Source organism: Colletotrichum truncatum (assembly GCF_014235925.2).
Source record: "Colletotrichum truncatum strain CMES1059 chromosome Unknown Contig_0001, whole genome shotgun sequence".
Classification (NCBI taxonomy): Eukaryota; Fungi; Ascomycota; class Sordariomycetes; order Glomerellales; family Glomerellaceae; genus Colletotrichum; species Colletotrichum truncatum.
In genome coordinates this window covers 5,687,290-5,705,375 of record NW_027222398.1, presented here as the reverse complement: position 1 = coordinate 5,705,375, position 18,086 = coordinate 5,687,290, and the positions used below count along the sequence as shown (strand labels likewise).

The window sequence follows — 18,086 nt, the reverse complement described above, 5'->3', positions numbered from 1 at the left end:
TCTCTTGTTTTTTTTTTGGTTCTCACAGTTTGGACGGAGTCAGGGTTTGACTTTTGAGATGGATGGCCCGGCATGGACGTACGGGAATTACACGGGCTGTACGTACTGCATTTTGTGGCTTTCGACCCATCATAGATAGACGTATCCGTACACAAGAAAGGTGCAGGTGCCGCCTAGTCGGCGCCAGGGACTCTTTCTGCCAGGTAAAGGTTTCGTCTAGACGCAGGGGTGGACCGCTGACCGAAGGCTTGCGTCCCGGGGGATCTGGGCTGCCTTGGGTCGAATATTCCACCAGTGTTTCCTTTTCATCCAAACTCTTATTTTGTCCTCTTCTCCTGCTGCTGGATTGCTGGACCGGTGGATGCTTGGTGCTTGCTGCTGCGACCTGAAAACGGGATCGTGATCGTCTCTGTCCTGTGTGGATGTGTGTCAAGGGCTCAAAGAGTCAAGGTGAGAAAGGACAGGGGTGATCCACCGCCCAGTCCCGACTATTGCCGAATTCAGCTGGGTGAATGGAGGTATTTCCTGGTACGGAATAGGCTCTGATTGGCTGGCGTGTGGTACAGGGGACATCGATTTGATTGCGGGAGCGCGATTGAATCGGCCATTGTACATGTTGTCCTTCGGACTAAAGGCCACAGGTGGCGGGCGCGTTGATTCGTCACCGGCCTACGAGACGACGACGAGACGAAACCCTGATGGATGAATTATGGCCAGGCGAGAGCGAGGCGGGTGTGTGTGTAATTGTGCTTGTGCGTAATGTGATGAAGCGCGAGAAGTGAGAAGCCGAATAAAGTTGGAGATTGTCATGACTTTCCAGGTAAAAACGCCGACTTGAGGGCGCCACCCTCCATTACAGGGATTGGCTTGCCATGATGATAATATTGACCAGTCGTGGCAATTGGTTTTATGTGACGGGTGATTCATGATGTTGCGTATTTGCGAAACCATGACAGAACATTTGGGCTAGAAGGCGTCCTCGGACAGCCACAACATACAAGACACTCCCGGTCATTAATCCCAGATACCTTGAAGCCTCAAGGGGTGGAAACCAGTAGACATTAAACTGTCTTCGGACACGGTCCGGGTTGGTCGCGAAACAGCCAGTGACTAACTGCAGGTGCGATTGACCCAATAGCACGGGTGCAGTTTGAGATGAGATGTGAAAATTGCAGAGAGGCTCGTGATGCTTTAAAGTTGGGGGGAGCCACTAGGGGAAGGTGAGGGTTACAGTAGGCTAAGGATTATGTAGCTGATTGTGGTTGGATGCTGAGGCGGCGTGGTGGATTCTGTAGTCTGGGCGTGATCCCTGACGCCCACACTGGGGCTGACTCGAGGGCTCCTGACTCGCGAGGCTGGCACTGGCTGTTGAAGGTTCTGCCGCCTCTATGTTTCTTGTGCTGATGTTAAATTTGTCTTGCCGGTACTCGTGCTGATGCGTGGATGCGTTGGGCTAGTTGAAGCAGCAAATCGTACCCGTTACTTACTCGAGGTAAATGAAGAAGTGGTGGGTCGGGCAGAAGAGGGTGAAAGGCGGCGGTGATGGGTGGTGAGGTAGCCCAGCCTAGCCCAACCTCCAGGGGTGTTAGCCAACTGGCTGGCTGCAAGGTGCGATTGGGCGTCTCCGCAAGGTATGGATGACAAGAGATGGAGATGAATGGGGGCAAGGGCCTGGGTGAGGAACTGGGTGGAGGCTGTGGAGGAGACATCGTGACTGATTTGTTTCCCTTACCAAGTCTCATCTGTAGTGTAGTAGTGGTGTACTATACAGTTCCCAGGCCCACGTAGCTTTGACACATGGGGAGAAAATGGATATTGCGGAGGATCCATCGTAGTGTAATGGCAGAAGACACGGATGCGGGTCGCGGTACGCGTGGAGGAGACAGCCAGGGCCAGGTAAAGGTACGGTGAAGCAGCTTTGAGGTTTGCGGTGAGGGAGTAGATGAATCTGCTGGTCTGGTGCTCTAGCCGTAAGTCTATCGCTGGTCTGGAGGAGTTCTAGGCTGGGCTGGCGGCGTGGCCATGGGGGCTAGGGTCGAAGCGGCAAGGTCACCTTGAATGGCATCAACTTGGGCGAGACAGCTTGAGGTCAATAGGCTGAGGCGGTGGTTGGACGATGATGATGCGCTATGAAGACGGAGGCGACGAACAACAAAGAGGCCGCCCTTTCGGTTGGTAGTCCGGCGCCTGTTGTTCCAGATAAGAGGGCACCATTTGGCTAATGGCCAAGTGTGCATCGTATCAAAGAAGGTGAGGAGCCGGGATCGGCTGGGGTGCACAAGTACAGGTGCAGATGGGTGGGAAAATCAGGTAATGCCTCATGTACAAGGCCAAATACCAGCCGCCAGTGGGCGAAAGTCTATAAGGCAGCATGACGGAGGATTGATTAGGAAAGTGGCTGATGGTTACGGTTGGAACTCTGCCACAAAGCATGAGAGAGAAAAGCTGCCCGTTCCGATTCTGATTCCGATGAAAGACAGAGCTTGTTAAACATCCATAGTCAGTCATGGTGGTTTTATTTTACAGGTACAAGCAATTGCGGATACCACTAGATTGGCAGCTACAATAGCTAGCTGGGTGGTTTGTGTCATTGATACCCTGCCACACCTGAAGAATACCAACGGCGTTAGTTATACACTTTTGCGATGCAGTGCGATCGATGGGCTGCTGCAATAAGCAGGAAAGGAGGCATCTCCACAATCCCACAATAGACGGCGCAGGCGCGAGTGCCATGTTCAACCCCTCCCTCCTCCCAAGACTCTCAAGGCCCCGATGACCCAAGCTTGGCTGGAAGGAGACAGGGATGGTTGGAGTCGCATTACGACATGTATGAGTGCTGATGTTTGTTGGCTTCACGTGCGACGCGGGGGGCGCGGCGGCAGCGTCTCGTCAGAATTGTCTGGTGATGCGCATATTGCGGGCAAGGTGAGGTCAGGTTACGTCTTAATATGATAGAAATTGATACAAAGATTCGCAAGATTCGCTGCTCTTTGAAACGGAAGACGCGGGTTAGCCCGACCAACCGGGTGGACGGAAGTGTGAATGGGTTGACGGAAGAAAAATGGGATGAAGCACGGAAAACAAAAAGATATCAACCAACCGCCACCGTCAAGTGCGACACAGGCGAAGGCGCAAACGAGTCACAAAACAACATGGCCAAGCCATGGGGGGGGGGGAAGCAAAGTTGTCCCCAGTGAGCTGATGTTGAAGAATGTGCACCGAGGAATAAGTCTGGAATCCTGTAAACCATGTACTTTGAGAGGGCTACATGCGTTGGGAAGCTGGCACAGGTACCTTATCTTGTAGTCATGGGAAGCGACATTTTCATGGATGTAGGCGCATTTCTCATGTAAGAGAAGACGCCCTGACATTGGCAGCGGTTGCGCAGTGCACGATTGGTTCCAACACCTCGTCTTGGCCCACCCCTTTGAATGGTCAAGGTCCGACAAACAGTAAGATGCAGACAATGTCCCGTGGCCTCTGTGCTCGTCCTCGGTGTGTTGCGCTGCCACGGTCACCAGACAAATAATTAACAAGTCAATCAGACATGACAGCTTTCGACGTCAAGGCGTGCATGAAGTCGAAGCGTTCATCAACGGCCGCTAGAACTGCCAGCAATGGGAAACGAACGAGAGCAGAAAGTAAAAATAATAATAATAATAATAATAAACAATCCAGCAGCGACTTGCAATCTACGTTGCGTACATGCCTCATCGTGACCGGTACTTATCAAGGTACCTGGAAAACATACTTATTATGTCGTAAAGGCAAACCAGCATACATGAGAGGAGGTACAAGGAAAATGCAGCACGATGAGGTAAACGATACGTACCTCTACACCATCCATACCTGGCTGTAGTGGTAGTAAGATGCTCCGTCTCATCCAGAACCCCTGTCAATTGTCCCCTGCCTGACTAACCATATCCACCTTTCTCCATTTTGTTTGAATTCATCTTAGCTTCGTTTCCCCATAATTCGGGTACGTATTGATCCTGCTCCTTCCTGCTTTAATTATTACCCTACCCTTACCTCTTTTTTTATTTTTTATTTTTTTGTCGCTGGCCTTGCCCGGTGTAGCAAGGTGCATCTTCCTTACAGGGTGTGTGCCTCCTCCTCTTTCCCTCGTTTTTTTTTTTCCTTCACCCGCTCGGCCTAGCGTTCACTTCGCCGTGTGCATGTACCCAGTTTTGTCTATGGATCGGAGAGTGAGGGTGCCACAAAAGAGGAGGAGGGAAGGAGGGGCCGGGGCCGGGGGGGCGTGTCCCGTGAGAATTCCAGACGAAAGAAAGAGAGTCCGTTCTTAGTGTCAAGCTCTGCCTGGGCATGAGCCTGAGCCTAAGCCTGTCCTTTCCTGTCCTGTTGCAAAGTAATTGATCCTATTGGAATCATATAATACCTTCTCCTTCCCTCTCACACCCATGGACCCCACATTCCCGCTTTCCCCTTCCACTTGCCCGTAGCTCCGGCTCTTCCTAACAATTCGAGATTGAGGCAACTTAGTCTATTCTACATACCTTCCCAGACGGTATCAAGAACATCACGAGACAACCACACAGACACATCAGAGTCACTCATCCGCCCCAGCATTCCCCGCGGATACATAGTACACACCACCAAGCATCTCTTACTACCAGGCTTGGAAACATTCAATGCTCATCTCAACGCGCCCTCGTTCCGCCTTGTTCTGCCGTTTGCGTTATTGTTCTTACAGACGAGCTTCTCCCGCCATACCTTTGAAGTCTCTCCACGCCCAATCTTCACCTTTGTCCCCCGTCGACCTTGAACGCGACCCTCTGACGTATTCATACCGATCCCAATTCTATTAAACGCCTCACCCTAGCCGGACCTTGCAACCTCAACACTATTCTGGGGTCGAGTTTTGAATCCAATCGACCTAAGCAGCCCGGAACTTTCTGGGAAATCACAACACCTACGTGATATCTGGTGACAGCCCTGACGACTGCCACCTCCTAATAGCAAGCCAATTGGCACCGGATTTGTGAGCAGTCTCTAAACAGGTAGAGGCTGTTTCAAATCTTCGACAATGTCGACCGAAACTACGACAACCACCGCCACCACGGCCACCCCCGAGGTTACGTCCGCCGCCGAACCCGTTCCCGACTTATCAGCTTTGACGACCGTGACCGCGGAGGAGCCAGCTTCTGCAAATGACGCGAAGAACGATGACTCCAGCGCGGAGACCTCGTCGGATCAGGAGCAGAGCAAGAAGCGCTCCTCATCGACCGCCGATCTGAAGGATGGAGCTCCTCCGGCCAAAGTCACAAAGCGCAGAGCCGCCCGCGCTTGTGTAAGCTGCAGAGCGCGCAAAGTCCGCTGCGACGTTGTTGAGGGTGCGCCGTGCGGCAACTGTAGATGGGACAACGTTGAGTGCGTTGTCCAGGAGAGCCGTCGACGAAAGTGAGTTGTTCCACCTTCCTTCCCGGGCTTCATTCTGTTTCCTCTTGTCTCCTGTCATCCTTTGCTCTTCTCATGGACTGCTGCGCTGGGATCAGAGAAAAAAACTCTGCTTCACATGTGAGTGCACATACGCGCAATCGCAACTCACTCCTAAAAGGGGCCGCTCCTCCGGTATGCTTGGCGGTGCAAGCGTGCGGATGGCACGGGAAGCCAACAACATACGACACTACTTCCCCCTGGGGAAGCCCCAATCTGGAGGAAGAGCATCGGGAGCAGAGATTGGTGCTAGGCGTATGCACAGAACCCCAAAAGGACCCCTGCTGACTCTAGGCGCGTTGTAGGAAGAATCTCTTGACTGCCAGCACGGCGGGGCACCACGTCGTGGGAGCCGAGGCACAACTGCGCTCCAAGGGCGCAAATCCAATCAACATCCACAGCAGTGCGGAATTACGCCGACCCAGCAATGCCTCGGTGGCCTCGGTCAATGGATCAATTGCAGCGAATCCCGTCTCTGCGGCTGCCGGTGTGGGATTAGGTGCGGCACCCGGCATTGGCGCCGGAGCTGGAGGAGCTGGAGTTGGAATCGGACCAGGCGTCCTTGGGGGCCTGTCCAGCTCTTCTGATGGGCTGGACGGCCACGTTCCTCACATGATCTGTAAGTTTTTTTCTCTGACATTGTCACTTTGTTCTTCTCGTCCTAGAACATTCTTAGCGTGGATTGTCTTCATTTTGCACTGCCTCTCCGAAAATACCGTCCCCTGTCACTTGTGGTATCTACATCATTTTTGTTATTTTCCCATCCTTGTCGCTCAGACCTGCCTTTTGCAATTTTTCTGCCTCTGTTCCTGGTCCTGCCCATCGTTCCCAGATCCGGGGCCCGGACTGGGGGAGGGGGCGGAACGGGGAAAAGTGTGGAGGGGCGGCCCTTCCATGGACTTTTTTTTTTTTTTTTTAACCCGTGACCTTGACCTCCACGTCGAGGCTTTCTCCGCCTTTCCCCCTCCAGACATATCACCCTTTCGTTCGGTCTACCCCCCCTCCCCTCTACGTCCCTCCACGTCCTAGCCTCTTACACGTAATCCACAATCACATGCCAACCTCTCTTTGCCATCTCACCTCAAACCCCTAGTCAGCATCATGATGTCAAATCCTGTTGCTCCGATAAAGCAGCAGGAAAATGGAGAGTTGCGGCTGACCACGAGACCTCGTGCCATTAGATCAACGATCGGGCTACCGCAATGACAGCGCCGCTATGCTCACCAAATTGCAGTCGGCTGCGGCGGCTGCGTCAGCAGACAGCAACTCTCGACGTTTGCTATCCAATCTGCTTGCTCAGGCATCTCTCTTTGGTAGCATGAGCGGCGGCGATGGGCGAACGAGTCAATTCCTTGCCTCGCTCGAGGAGCCTGACCTCCACGCCCAGCTCCCGGCCTTCGTGAAACCACTTCCCGCCAAGATCGCCCAGGAGGATGTTACCTACCTCCACACCAAGGGTGCTCTAAGCCTGCCTGCGCTTCCGCTGCAGAATGCACTCCTGCAGGCGTATGTCGAATACGTTCATCCATACATGCCATTGCTGGAGCTGTACGACTTCTTGGCCATCATCAACTCCCAGGACGGTCTCAATGGCCAAATCAGCTTGTTTCTGTACCAAGCAGTAATGTTTGCCGCCACCGCCTTTGTTGATATGAAGGCTCTCCGTGAGGCCGGCTACCCAACTAGGAAAGCTGCAAGGAAGGCCTTCTTCCAGAAGACAAGGGTGAGTGGACCATGCCTAAATTTCCGTCTCCTTGACACGACGCTAGCGGGACAGGGGTCCTACGCATTGCCAACCTTCACATGCTAAACGTTGTCTTGTTGCAGCTTCTCTACGACTTCGACTACGAGTCGGATCGTCTCGTCCTTGTCCAGGCTCTTCTGTTGATGACGTACTGGTATGAGACCCCAGATGACCAAAAGGACACATGGCATTGGATGGGCGTCGCCATCTCGCTTGCTCACACAATCGGCCTTCATCGCGACCCAGCCGCGACGAGCATGCCACCCCATAAGCAGAAGCTTTGGAAGCGAATTTGGTGGTCATGTTTCATGCGCGACCGCCTCATTGCCTTGGGCATGCGCCGGCCCACTCGCATCAAGGACGAAGACTTCGATGTCCCGATGCTCCAGGAGTCCGATTTCGAGCTTGAGGTTCTGCCTGAGGACAACACCGTTGTTCCCGCCGAGTGCACCCTCCTTCGTGATGTCACAATGCAGAAGGAATTGGCTGCTCTCTGCATATCAAAAGCTCAGCTTTGCATTTGCATAAGCCACATGCTCAAGGCACAATACTCCGTTCTCATCCGGGACAAGATGCGCCCTGAGAATACTGTCAACAGCACCATGATGCTGTTTCCAAACAAGAAGCTGGATAACGTAGAGAGCGTGACTTCGGTTGACTTGGAGCTCATGGCTTGGGCGGATACTCTTCCGCCCATTTGCCAGTACAGGCCCTTGACCCCGTTGGATGTCAAGAATGGTAGATCAACCGTTGCTGTTCAGCGTACACTTCTGCACATGGTTTACTTCACGACGATCTCGGCTCTCCATCGACCCCAGTTTCTGCCTTCGTCTCCCATCCATGCGCCTACGACCTCAAGACAAGTGCAGGAAATGTCCCGGCTTCGCGTAAGGGATGCGGCGATGCACGTCACCCGGATGGCCGCCGAACTCCACCAACTGCGCCTTGAGAAGTATCTTCCCACAACTGGTGTTACGGTCATATTGCCCGCAATGATCATCCATCTTCTGGAAATGAAAAACCCCGTGTCGCAGTCTAGGGACCGCGCTACTAGGGGATTTCGTCAGTGCATGCGTGTGATGGAGAAGTTGCGTGAGATTTATGCCGCGGCTGACTACGCCACTGGCTTCCTCGATGCCGCCTTGCGGAAGGCTGCCATTGATATAAATCTTCAGCAGGCCCCCGCGGCGATGACTACGCAGAATCTCAAGCTCGCTGACCCAACCTTTGGCGCGCAGACGCCCCCGCCTGACAATCTGCCTTATATGACGTCTGGGGAGACTCTGTTCGCTACAAAGCCTAACCCGCAGCGCGACTTCCTTCCACAAACCATCAATGCTGCTGCTTTGGATTTGTCAGCCACAAGCCCACCACACACCGAGAAAGACCACGAATCGGCGCTTGGTGGATTGACACCCAGCGCTAGTGGCGGCTCGGAGGAGCCTGGGCCGCTCGATCTTGAGTTCCTCCAGAGCCAGGAAGAAATTGACTGGAACGCCGTGACTGGCACCGAATTTGATGTCGACCAATGGCTCCAGTTCCCACCTGAGGGAGTAAACAACTCGGACGAAGGCTTCATGGCCAACGTCTTTGGTGAGGAGAGTATGAACGACGCCATGAACTGGGCTGCTGCCGGTGTCGACACTACCACAAAAGAAAGCGACGGTGCTGCTGAAATCGCCACCCTTGCTTAAGCCTCTGGGCATTCGCATTATTGGTTCAGGCCTTTTTCTTTTCGCAATTAGACTCCATTGGGAGCATGTTTCTGGGGCAACTGGAGGTGGATTTTATGGTTTGGATGCATTTGCCATTTATGGAGTCCAGGATAGAGCAAAACAAAAAAGGAGGCTCGATTTTCCGGGAGGGTTCATTTCACGAAACAGATGGCGTTTTCGGCCGGAATTAAATGACAGGCTAGGCTCATTGGAGTAGAGGGGGCTTTTGGTATACCCTCATGAGGCGCCGGGCATCAGTTTTCTGTTGATTTTTATGATTTTGAATTACCGTATAATGATTTTGTATTGAATGAGAGGATGATTTAGACGTATGCGTTCTACATGTGTTGTGAGTGTCGTATATATAGGCGTGGAAGCATGGAGGAAGCTTTCATTGCGTGAGCTTGACATCAGCTATGAAAGGCCACCCCCGAGGAGCATCGGAATATAGTTAATTTAGTGTACCTTTTTGTAAGGATTGCTCGTCAGTGTATTGAGGATAGCAAAGTCTACGAAGTGGTTACTTGCTTTATTAGCGGCTGGAATTTCTACCCATACAGGAGAGAGAGAGGTTCTTCCATAACACCGGTTTCGGCCCCGTTTTCGTAGGATCCACATTTCGTCCGACACGCCCGGGCTTTCGAGCCGGGACCGTCCGAGGGCGCCGCGTACACGATGAAGACGTCCGGAATCGTTAGTCGCTATAAGTATATTCAATAAATTTTGCGAGAAGAAAAAGCCATCTCAAGACAGTTTCACGGAAAGAATGCCGATACTGAAATCGCGTGGTATGGGTGAGTCTGGCGCTTTGCTCCAAACCCAGTTCGTGCAGTAGCACAAATTCACGTGTATCACGGAAACCTTTCTTCTCTTCATTCAGACGGACGGCTTTTTGGCCCAGATTGCCCGGCTTTCGATGAGTTAGGATTATCGCTTTTCAAGTCAACTGAAATGGGCAGCACTTACATGGGCCAATACCCGTGGTTTCCACGATCTGCAAGATCCTTCCTCACCTCAGCCGCGAAAACCTGTACCTCCTCCTGCCTCCACCCATGAACACGGGTCATTGGCGCCATGATCATGCCAGCCGTGTTACATGCCAGATTCTCGCGCGTCCAAGAGCCGAGTTCCTTGAGGTGCGGGTCACGCGGCCAGCTGTTGAGAGGCCAGACGAAGCGGCGGTCGGAGACCTCGACGAAGCCGGCTTCCGGGAGGAGAGACGTGAGTTTGTCGAGGGGAATGAAAGGGCAGCCGAAAACTTCGAGGGCGGAGGCGACGTAGGCGAGGCACTTGTAGAATGCGCCGCGCTCGGCGGTGCCGTCGGCGCTAAGAATGTTGAATTCTGCTTCTTGGAGCTCGATGAAGCCTCCCGGTTTGAGGTTGCTGCGGGCCCGGTGTTAATGGAAATAACTCGACACAAGAGAGTGGGAGACGGGTCCGGTGGAGTTTGGAGGGGCATCGAAATTGCTTGGAATTCCTTACTCGTAGCATTTCTTGAGTAGTTCGGGCCAGTTGCGAACACTGCCAGACATGCCGCGGATATGGATGTAGTCGAAGGGTCTGGAATAGATCCATTCGTTATCCAAGTCGTCAATCTCAAATTGGACGTTTGGCGGGACACTGGCCATTCTTGTCAATTCAATGTCTCTCATGAAAGGCATACAACTAGGCTACCTACAACTCCGGCTGGGTCGCTGAGAGGTCAAAACCGAGGACGTCAGCTTCAGGGTGTTCATCCCCAAAGTCAATACACCAAATGCCGGTTCCCGTTCCGACGTCGAGTACACGGCCGCCTTTCCAACCAGCATCATTAGGAGGAGCAAAGCCAAGTTTGTTATCGAAAGTGAGAAGGAACAGGTGATGTTGGAGGTCTAGTCTATCGTTCTCCACTTCGTCATTTGGCGCAAAGTATTCTAACGTGTTGGTATAAGTGATGCGATTTCAAATCCTCAGTGCCCTGTTGTCGCTGTTGCTGGCAGATACTGAGTTGAACGCAAAGTGTAACGTGTTACTTACTGCCTTCCTTATAACGATGATAAGTTCTACCATTCTCAACTCGATAGTCTAATATGGAGCTGCGGAGGCTCGTTGTTGCCGAGAGATCATCCTGATTCCGGAGCTTATGAGCACTGGCTTGATGGGTACGAAATTGAACAATCTTTAGGTCAAGTCCAAAGCACTGGGAACGCTCACCTGGCCGAGAGTTGAATCCGCGTCGCCCTGCTCAAAAAGTCAGTTTTCCGTTGCCATGTTCCACCCAAAAGATCGGATATCGCGGGTATGGAACGGTACGCACTGTCGTGTCCGTATGGGTCGTCTCTTCTATCTCGATATTCGCATCCGCCATTCTGAGGGATGAGTCTGAAAACTCCACGCATCAGGAATAATTGCAGCGATTATGTTCGTTGCATGACTATGGGGGAAAAGCTTGGCCCCTCATTCTTATATTATAAAAATTATCTTCGCATTCGGAAACTTTGGTAGTTGGAGAATACGACGCAGGTGGTCCAGGAATCCCGGCTATAGCGGGTCCAATGATACATCATTCACCGCATTTTCTTGCGATGAACGAGTGCAGCTGCATGAGAGTCATGTCGCTTTTTTTTATAAGCTAGGAGCCACGAGGCGTAGATGTCGTCTTGTTGATCGGTGGAGTTAGGAGAGAGTGCTGGTTCCTGTGGGCATTTAGGGAAAGAGTAATAGCCCCCTGTCAGTTTCGTATGAGTTGTTAGAGAAAAGGAGCTTACCTAATTACTTTCCCCGCGTTTTGTGACCTCACCGAGCTCTCTTGTCTTCTTTCTTATCTCGGCCGGCCAGCCGCAGACCGGGGTCTCCTGCAGACTGCCGGGCAGAGCGGCTGGCCTTTTCTTCTTTCTTGGATCCTCATCTTCCACCAAATCGCTGGTCTATCTAACAAATGTCTTCAACACTTTGGTCCAGCGGACTAAACACTTTCTTTTTGGGAATTCGCAGAAGCTACATATCAACCGACAAACAGCCGGCTTTCGTATACCTGGGCTTGTATGGCTGGCGACGGATCTCGGAGCCGAGATGGATGTATGGACTGCCGCCGGCGGAAGCGAGGATGCGATAAAGCCAAACCGGTGTGCTCCAGTTGTCGAAAACATCGAGTCGCCTGCATTTATAACAAGCCTAACCAGACCTCGCCTTCAAAATACTTCGTCTCTGTTGCCGGAGAGCACTTTATTCTCCCTTTGGAGTCGGCGGTGAACCACTCCTTCGTCAATCTTCGAAGCGACGAAATCGGCGTTGTTTGTGGGCAATATGCCGAGCAAGCAATCCATACGGCACCTCCACCGACTGATCAAAATCAACATACAGCGCCATCAAAAAATCATATGCCTCTCGTCCGGAATCCTTGTTGGCTGCCCATCCCAGAAAAAGTACAGAGCGTCCACGAAACATTATTAGTTCAGTACTGTGAGTCGGATTACCAACTACCTAGCCAACCGGACACTTACAGATGGCCCTGGCCAATCCCCAGATTTCGAGGTCATCAGCAACAGTAAAGTATACGTGGACACGGAAAGGAACATCTTCCGGACTTCAGTTATGCCGGTTCTTCTCAGCAACCATGGCTCTCTCTTCTCAACCGTGCTGGCCCTCACCGCTGCTGAGTGGGGACGCAGAGGTCTTTCAGACGGAATAGATTACACCGCAGCGGCCCTTCAATACAAGGTGACAGCCTTGAAGCAGCTTCAGTCGAACCTGAATGGAACCTCGAATGCTGAGGAGAGCTTGCTAACCTGTGTACTTCAAGCATCTCTAGAAATTTCAGAAGGATCTCGTCCCTCATGGCTGAGGCACCTCCGGGGGGCGTTGGCTATCATGGATACACATAGTGATTGGATCAGTCCAGATTGCGCGGCTCTTGCTTTGCAATATTTTCGATTCCGATATGTCTTGCTGAAGACGACGAAACACGGAAGCCTGGTTCAAAACGGCGACGGGACCTGTCAAGCCGACCCAGTCGAATGCAATCATGATGCCGGTGCTCTCGACAAAGCTTTGTCAATTCTGGGAAACCCGCAGTCAGTGGATCCTCAGCTCGGTTGTTCTATGGAGCTTGTAGAGCTGATTAGAATGACATCTACGATCTCACCAGCTCAAGCTGATGTCACAACCCCTTCCACCACGTGTGAAGATGGAATCCTACTGGAGAAACGCATTCGGCAGCTAAAGTTTGACGCTATGGACGACTACCTCATAAAGAGTGCAGAATGCTTCAGGCTCTCTGCGTTGATATACCTCCGCCTGGTACTCTTTAACGAACCCATTCGATACCCTTCGATTTCTACCTTGCTACAGCGAATGATAGACCACCTCTCTGAGATAATAGTCGAGGACCAGCCTCGACGATCCTTTCCTATGTGGCCCTTGTTCATAGCAGGTTGTGTCAGTCACACCGATGCTAATCGGAAGGTTGTTCTCGATTTGTTTAATTTGCTCGATAGCAAATGGCCAATAAGCAACATATCTACGGTCATGAAGGTCGTCTGGACAATTTGGCAAACTCGGGACTTTGACAGTGGCTTAGAAGCAACGGTACATCACGACTGGCAGGAAATTATCGAAAAGTTTGGTTGGAAACTATCTTTGTCGTGATCTCATGGCGTAAACAGAGACTACCCAAGCAAAAGTTCAAAGCTGAGCCTTCGGAATGGCCTCGGCTTCAGCTATCAGGTCTTTCATTTCTCTCGCAGTTCTGATGCACCCGTTTACAGATTCGCCCCATGGCTTAATTCACCTGAAAGAACAACAACTGAATTGGAGGTCTCGGGGAACAAAGTCAATACAGAACTCTGAAGCTTTAGTGCCGTACAAACAACAGAACCTGCGGCCGACAAAAGGTCGGTCTGCTATCCAGGTTGGAGTCTCTCTCAAAAGTGTGCGCGGCTTTCGTTCTCCGTCTGGCGGAATGAAGTCTTGAGATGCCACAAAAGGGAACTCGGTTGGTGTTGAAGCGCTGTTGACGGTTTTGACGTATGCCGCCCCAAGCGGACACAATTTGAAAAGGTAGGTCGCGGGGTCCGGCTCGAAGAGGAAGCCCAAGTCGCGGACGCTGGTAACAGGAATTCCGGGGAGAAAGTCCGTTTCCTCCTCGGTCAACTGCACATGCGCAACCGACCAGCAACGAGAAACGGTAAATTGGGCGGGTTCCGGGAGCAACAATGCTCCATATGCACCTAGGGCGCAGACAGTCTTCGCTGAAGAATGTTTGACACCGCCCGCGGTCTACAGACCGAAAACATCGGCGCCGGTGATGACGATTGGCGACGACACATCCATTGCTTAGGTTGGCCTTGAAATGGACATGTGAAATTTGCATGGAGAAGTTTGGAATCGCGTTTGTATTCTGGAATTTCTCATCTGCCTAAAGTTGTCTACCTACACGCGCTCAGCCAGAAAGTAAGGAACTTATTGGGGGCTAGTCGTAGGTGTTGGCCTTGGATCAGCGGTGGTGGTTTTGCTACGATATAGACTAGCTTAAGCGACCAGTTGTTAATGACGCCGAAATGGTTGCTCATTGGATTTTCAATTGGCCTTTGGACCTTCAAGTTTTTGTCCCACGGAATAACTACTAATAGCACCGGCAAAGTTGCAAGGCTGATAAATGATAACATAGTAGACTTGGATTTGTGGGATGTTACGTATGTGGAATAGATGATCACTGGGCCCGTTTATCTTGTAAATCCGACCCAAGCTTCCTATGAGCCAGACATGCACACAGCCTTTAGCGATTATCTGCTGCTCACTCCAATAAGCTCGCTTTCCGAGTTAGTGCCGAATACTTGATAATCAATGAGCTTAATTTTGATACTGAAGACCAGAACTTCTCTGAAACGTTAACAAAATGTTATAGTCAATGCCCTAGTCTTCCATATGCGTTCAGTTGTATCTGCCTTTCAAGCCTCTAGACAACATACTGTCGGGATCGGGCCTTCGAAACCGATGTGGGTTCCAGCCAACGTGGGCGTGGGGAGGCGCTTAAGCTAACCTCGTCTAACGCTCTCCCGCATCCTCGACCCCAACTGCCACACATTCTTATCGGAGAGCTCCTAAGGGACCCCTGTACAAGCTCACTGCCTATTCCGGATAGCTGAATTAAGATGTGTGAAGCTGATGTCGGTTGACTGGCCCGAGATGCAACGGGTGGTGATCCGATGCATCGTCAGACAGAATAGAAGAATCATTGTAGAACGGCAGCAAGATGGCTTGTTCGATAGGTTCTATAGAAGTAAGTTAACGCGATGTCGGAAGTATTTTCTTTCGCCCAGAGGCGGACTCTTTTCAGGCTGAGAAAAACACATGGCGGCGGCCTGCAGACTTTTCTTCATTATTATCCATCTCAACCAGCAGCTGCATGTTCATATGCCACTTTCAAGGCGGCATCGAAAAAGATCGCAGACAAGCTGTCTCCAGCACCCAAAAAACGCATACTCGAAACTTTGCCACTTGCTGTCCTCTTACGGTCCATCGTGGTGTTGACATTCGCATCCCTACCATCCACGATACTCTCAAGGCTGATCACAACAACTAAGAAGCATAGTGGCCGCATTACATCCTCACTCTTGTCTAGACGAATACTCGAAAGAACCTTCTACGATGCCTTTTGCATCGGCTCCACAAAGACCGAAGTCGAAACTAATGTGGACGGGTTACGTTGTATGGGCATCGACGGTGTCGTGCTGGCATTCGCTCGCGAGGCGACAGCAAGCCAGGCAGTGACCAATGCCCAACTCACAAAGGATGAACCTCAGTTAAGAGACTGGGTTTCCTGCAATTTGGAGACCGTCGATAAGCTTCAGGGTGGTGACTATCTGGCTATACGTTGTACCGGGGCCGGGAAGGCCACTTTGAGGGTCTTGGAAGACTTCTCGAGAACAGCGCAAACCGTTTCTCTTGCTAACGCGGTTGAGCTGTTCGGGCCGCAGCTCAGTGTCTTTCGAGATGCGATGCACGAGATTTGTAGCGCAGCACATGCGAAGAAGATTCGGATCCTAATTGATGCGGAAGATGTGAAGCATCAGAACGCTATTGACTATGTGGCCCTGGTATGTTTCTGAAGGGTTTTGAGCCCCAGTACCTTGCTAACAGTTTTCCATAGAATATCATGTCAAAGCTTAATTGCGACGGCCGAACTTGCGTTTTTAATACATACCAAATGTTTGCAAACCCTACACCTCAAGCTCCAAAATAATTACAAAGCTAACAGGCATTCGTCTACCTCCAGGTACCTCAAATCAGGTCTTACAAAACTACGAACACATCTCAACTACTCCTCCGATAAGAACTTCAACTTGGGGATAAAACTAGTCCGCGGAGCTTACCTTCACACGGAGCCCGAAAGAGCCTTGCTTCAAGATTCAAAAAAGGCAACAGACGTAGCGTATGACACCGCCGTCAAATTCCTTATCAGCCCATCGGCCAGTGGCAAGCCTTGGTCGGCGGATGTCATGCTTGCCACACACAATTCCGAAAGTGCTTGGAAGGCCATGTCTCTGTATACCGATCTGGTTAAATCTAAAACAACAACCCGCGGAGGGGTTAAAAGCCTTGCGTTTGCGCAGCTCATGGGAATGGCTGACGAGGTATCTTTGAAGCTGGTATCGGAGATCAAGAGATTGGGCCTCCAAACCGCCGGCGCCGGGGGTGGTAAGGCAAACCCGTTCCCGGCGGTTGGCGTGTATAAATATTCTGTCTGGGGCTCACTTGAAGAGTGTCTCCTTTACATGCTTCGGCGTGCTGAGGAGAATAAGGATGCAGTGGCTAGGAGTAGGCAGACGGCCAGGGCGATGATACTAGAGCTGTTCATGAGGGCGTTACCGGTAAGACGGCAGACACCAAGAAAAAGCCTTGGCTCATAGTCATGCTGGTCTAGTCAATGAAGATACGGTACTACTCCCATAAATCGCTCCATTTCAGCCGGCCGATGTACTAGTATTGATATATAAGCTTCTAATTCAAGTTCCAGAATAGCCTCTTTGGGCATGCGGCAACGCCATGGCTGGGATGGTACAGCTCTCTGTCGTCATTGGTATCGGATAGCCATCCGAGTATTTGGCGCGGGAGGGCCCGACGCCTGCCAGGGTGCACAACCCCTCCAAACTTTCGCCAGATACATGAGAACAAGAAAGATCATCCACTGCATTGTAGCAAGGCTCCTATCAGTCTTTTATGCCATGTGAATTCGATGCCGGAACACCATATTCCAATGCAACGACCAAGACTCCAAATAAACCACCAACAACAAGACTAAAATGTTCGACCTGGTCAAATCGCTTCGAGCGGACCTCGTGTCTGCCGCGGTAGCTTCAGCTTTGGTGTCGCCCCTTGTATCTGTGATTGACAGGTGAGTCAACCGGCTTTCCTAGTCCCATGTTCCCACATTGCAGTCACTCAGTCATCGGCCTCAGTCTAACTTTTGTTAGTGCCATCATAATGAGGACAGCGACAGGCGAGCCACTGGCCGCTTGCGTGCGTTCTGCACTCAATAGAGCTGGAAGGACGCCGATAGCCTTCCTTCGATCTAAACCTCTTCTCCTTATGTTTATGGTCTATTTCGGCACTTACGTAACGGCCAACATCAGCGACACCGTTCACGCCGCCGCCAACGCCCTTCCACCGGAAACAATATCAGGTACCTCGGCCAAATTCCTCTTTACAACTATTGTAAGTACAGGACTCTGCATATACAAAGATGGCCGCTTCGCAAAGATTTTCGGCGCTGCAACGGCAAAGACCCCGGTTCCCCCAAAAAGCTATGGCCTCTTCGTCCTCAGAGACGGAATCACCGTATGGGCATGCTTTATCCTACCGAGTCTCCTAGCACCGTGGCTGGCCAACTTGCCTTTTTCCAACTCGCGGTATCTTTCGGCAATTATAGGTTCTGAAGAAGCCAGTCTTAACACGTCTCAACTGGTGTTACCGGCGGTTGTGCAGTTTGTGAGCACGCCAATTCATCTTCTTGGTCTTAGCTATTACAACCATCAGGATCAGCTCCCATTTCTGGACCGTCTTCGACATGTTCGTCAGAACCTCTTCGTATCAATACCACTGAGGATCTTAAGAATCGTGCCGGCCTATGGGATCGGAAATGTTGTCAATGCCAGCATCAGGAGGAGCATTTTACACACTACTGATCACAAAAA

General features: G+C 51.4%; 3 protein-coding genes across 3 annotated transcripts; 2 read left to right on the top strand and 1 right to left on the bottom strand.

Moving 5' to 3' along the window:
• Nucleotides 1–6,772: 6,772 nt before the first annotated feature.
• Nucleotides 6,773–8,892, top strand: CTRU02_201592 (C6 transcription factor; the record flags this gene model as incomplete). Its single annotated transcript, XM_036729059.2, has 2 exons — nt 6,773–7,177; nt 7,282–8,892. The coding sequence occupies 2 exons, from the start codon at nt 6,773–6,775 to the stop codon at nt 8,890–8,892; spliced, it is 2,016 nt and encodes a 671-aa protein (XP_036579210.2).
• A 1,099-nt stretch (nt 8,893–9,991) lies between these two features.
• Nucleotides 9,992–10,724, bottom strand: CTRU02_201591 (uncharacterized protein; the record flags this gene model as incomplete). Its single annotated transcript, XM_036729058.2, has 3 exons — nt 9,992–10,296; nt 10,396–10,533; nt 10,592–10,724. The coding sequence occupies 3 exons, from the start codon at nt 10,722–10,724 to the stop codon at nt 9,992–9,994; spliced, it is 576 nt and encodes a 191-aa protein (XP_036579209.2).
• A 1,212-nt stretch (nt 10,725–11,936) lies between these two features.
• Nucleotides 11,937–13,539, top strand: CTRU02_201590 (uncharacterized protein; the record flags this gene model as incomplete). Its single annotated transcript, XM_036729057.1, has 2 exons — nt 11,937–12,354; nt 12,419–13,539. 2 exons carry the CDS (start codon nt 11,937–11,939, stop codon nt 13,537–13,539), a joined length of 1,539 nt encoding a protein of 512 aa, XP_036579208.1.
• Nucleotides 13,540–18,086: the final 4,547 nt, after the last annotated feature.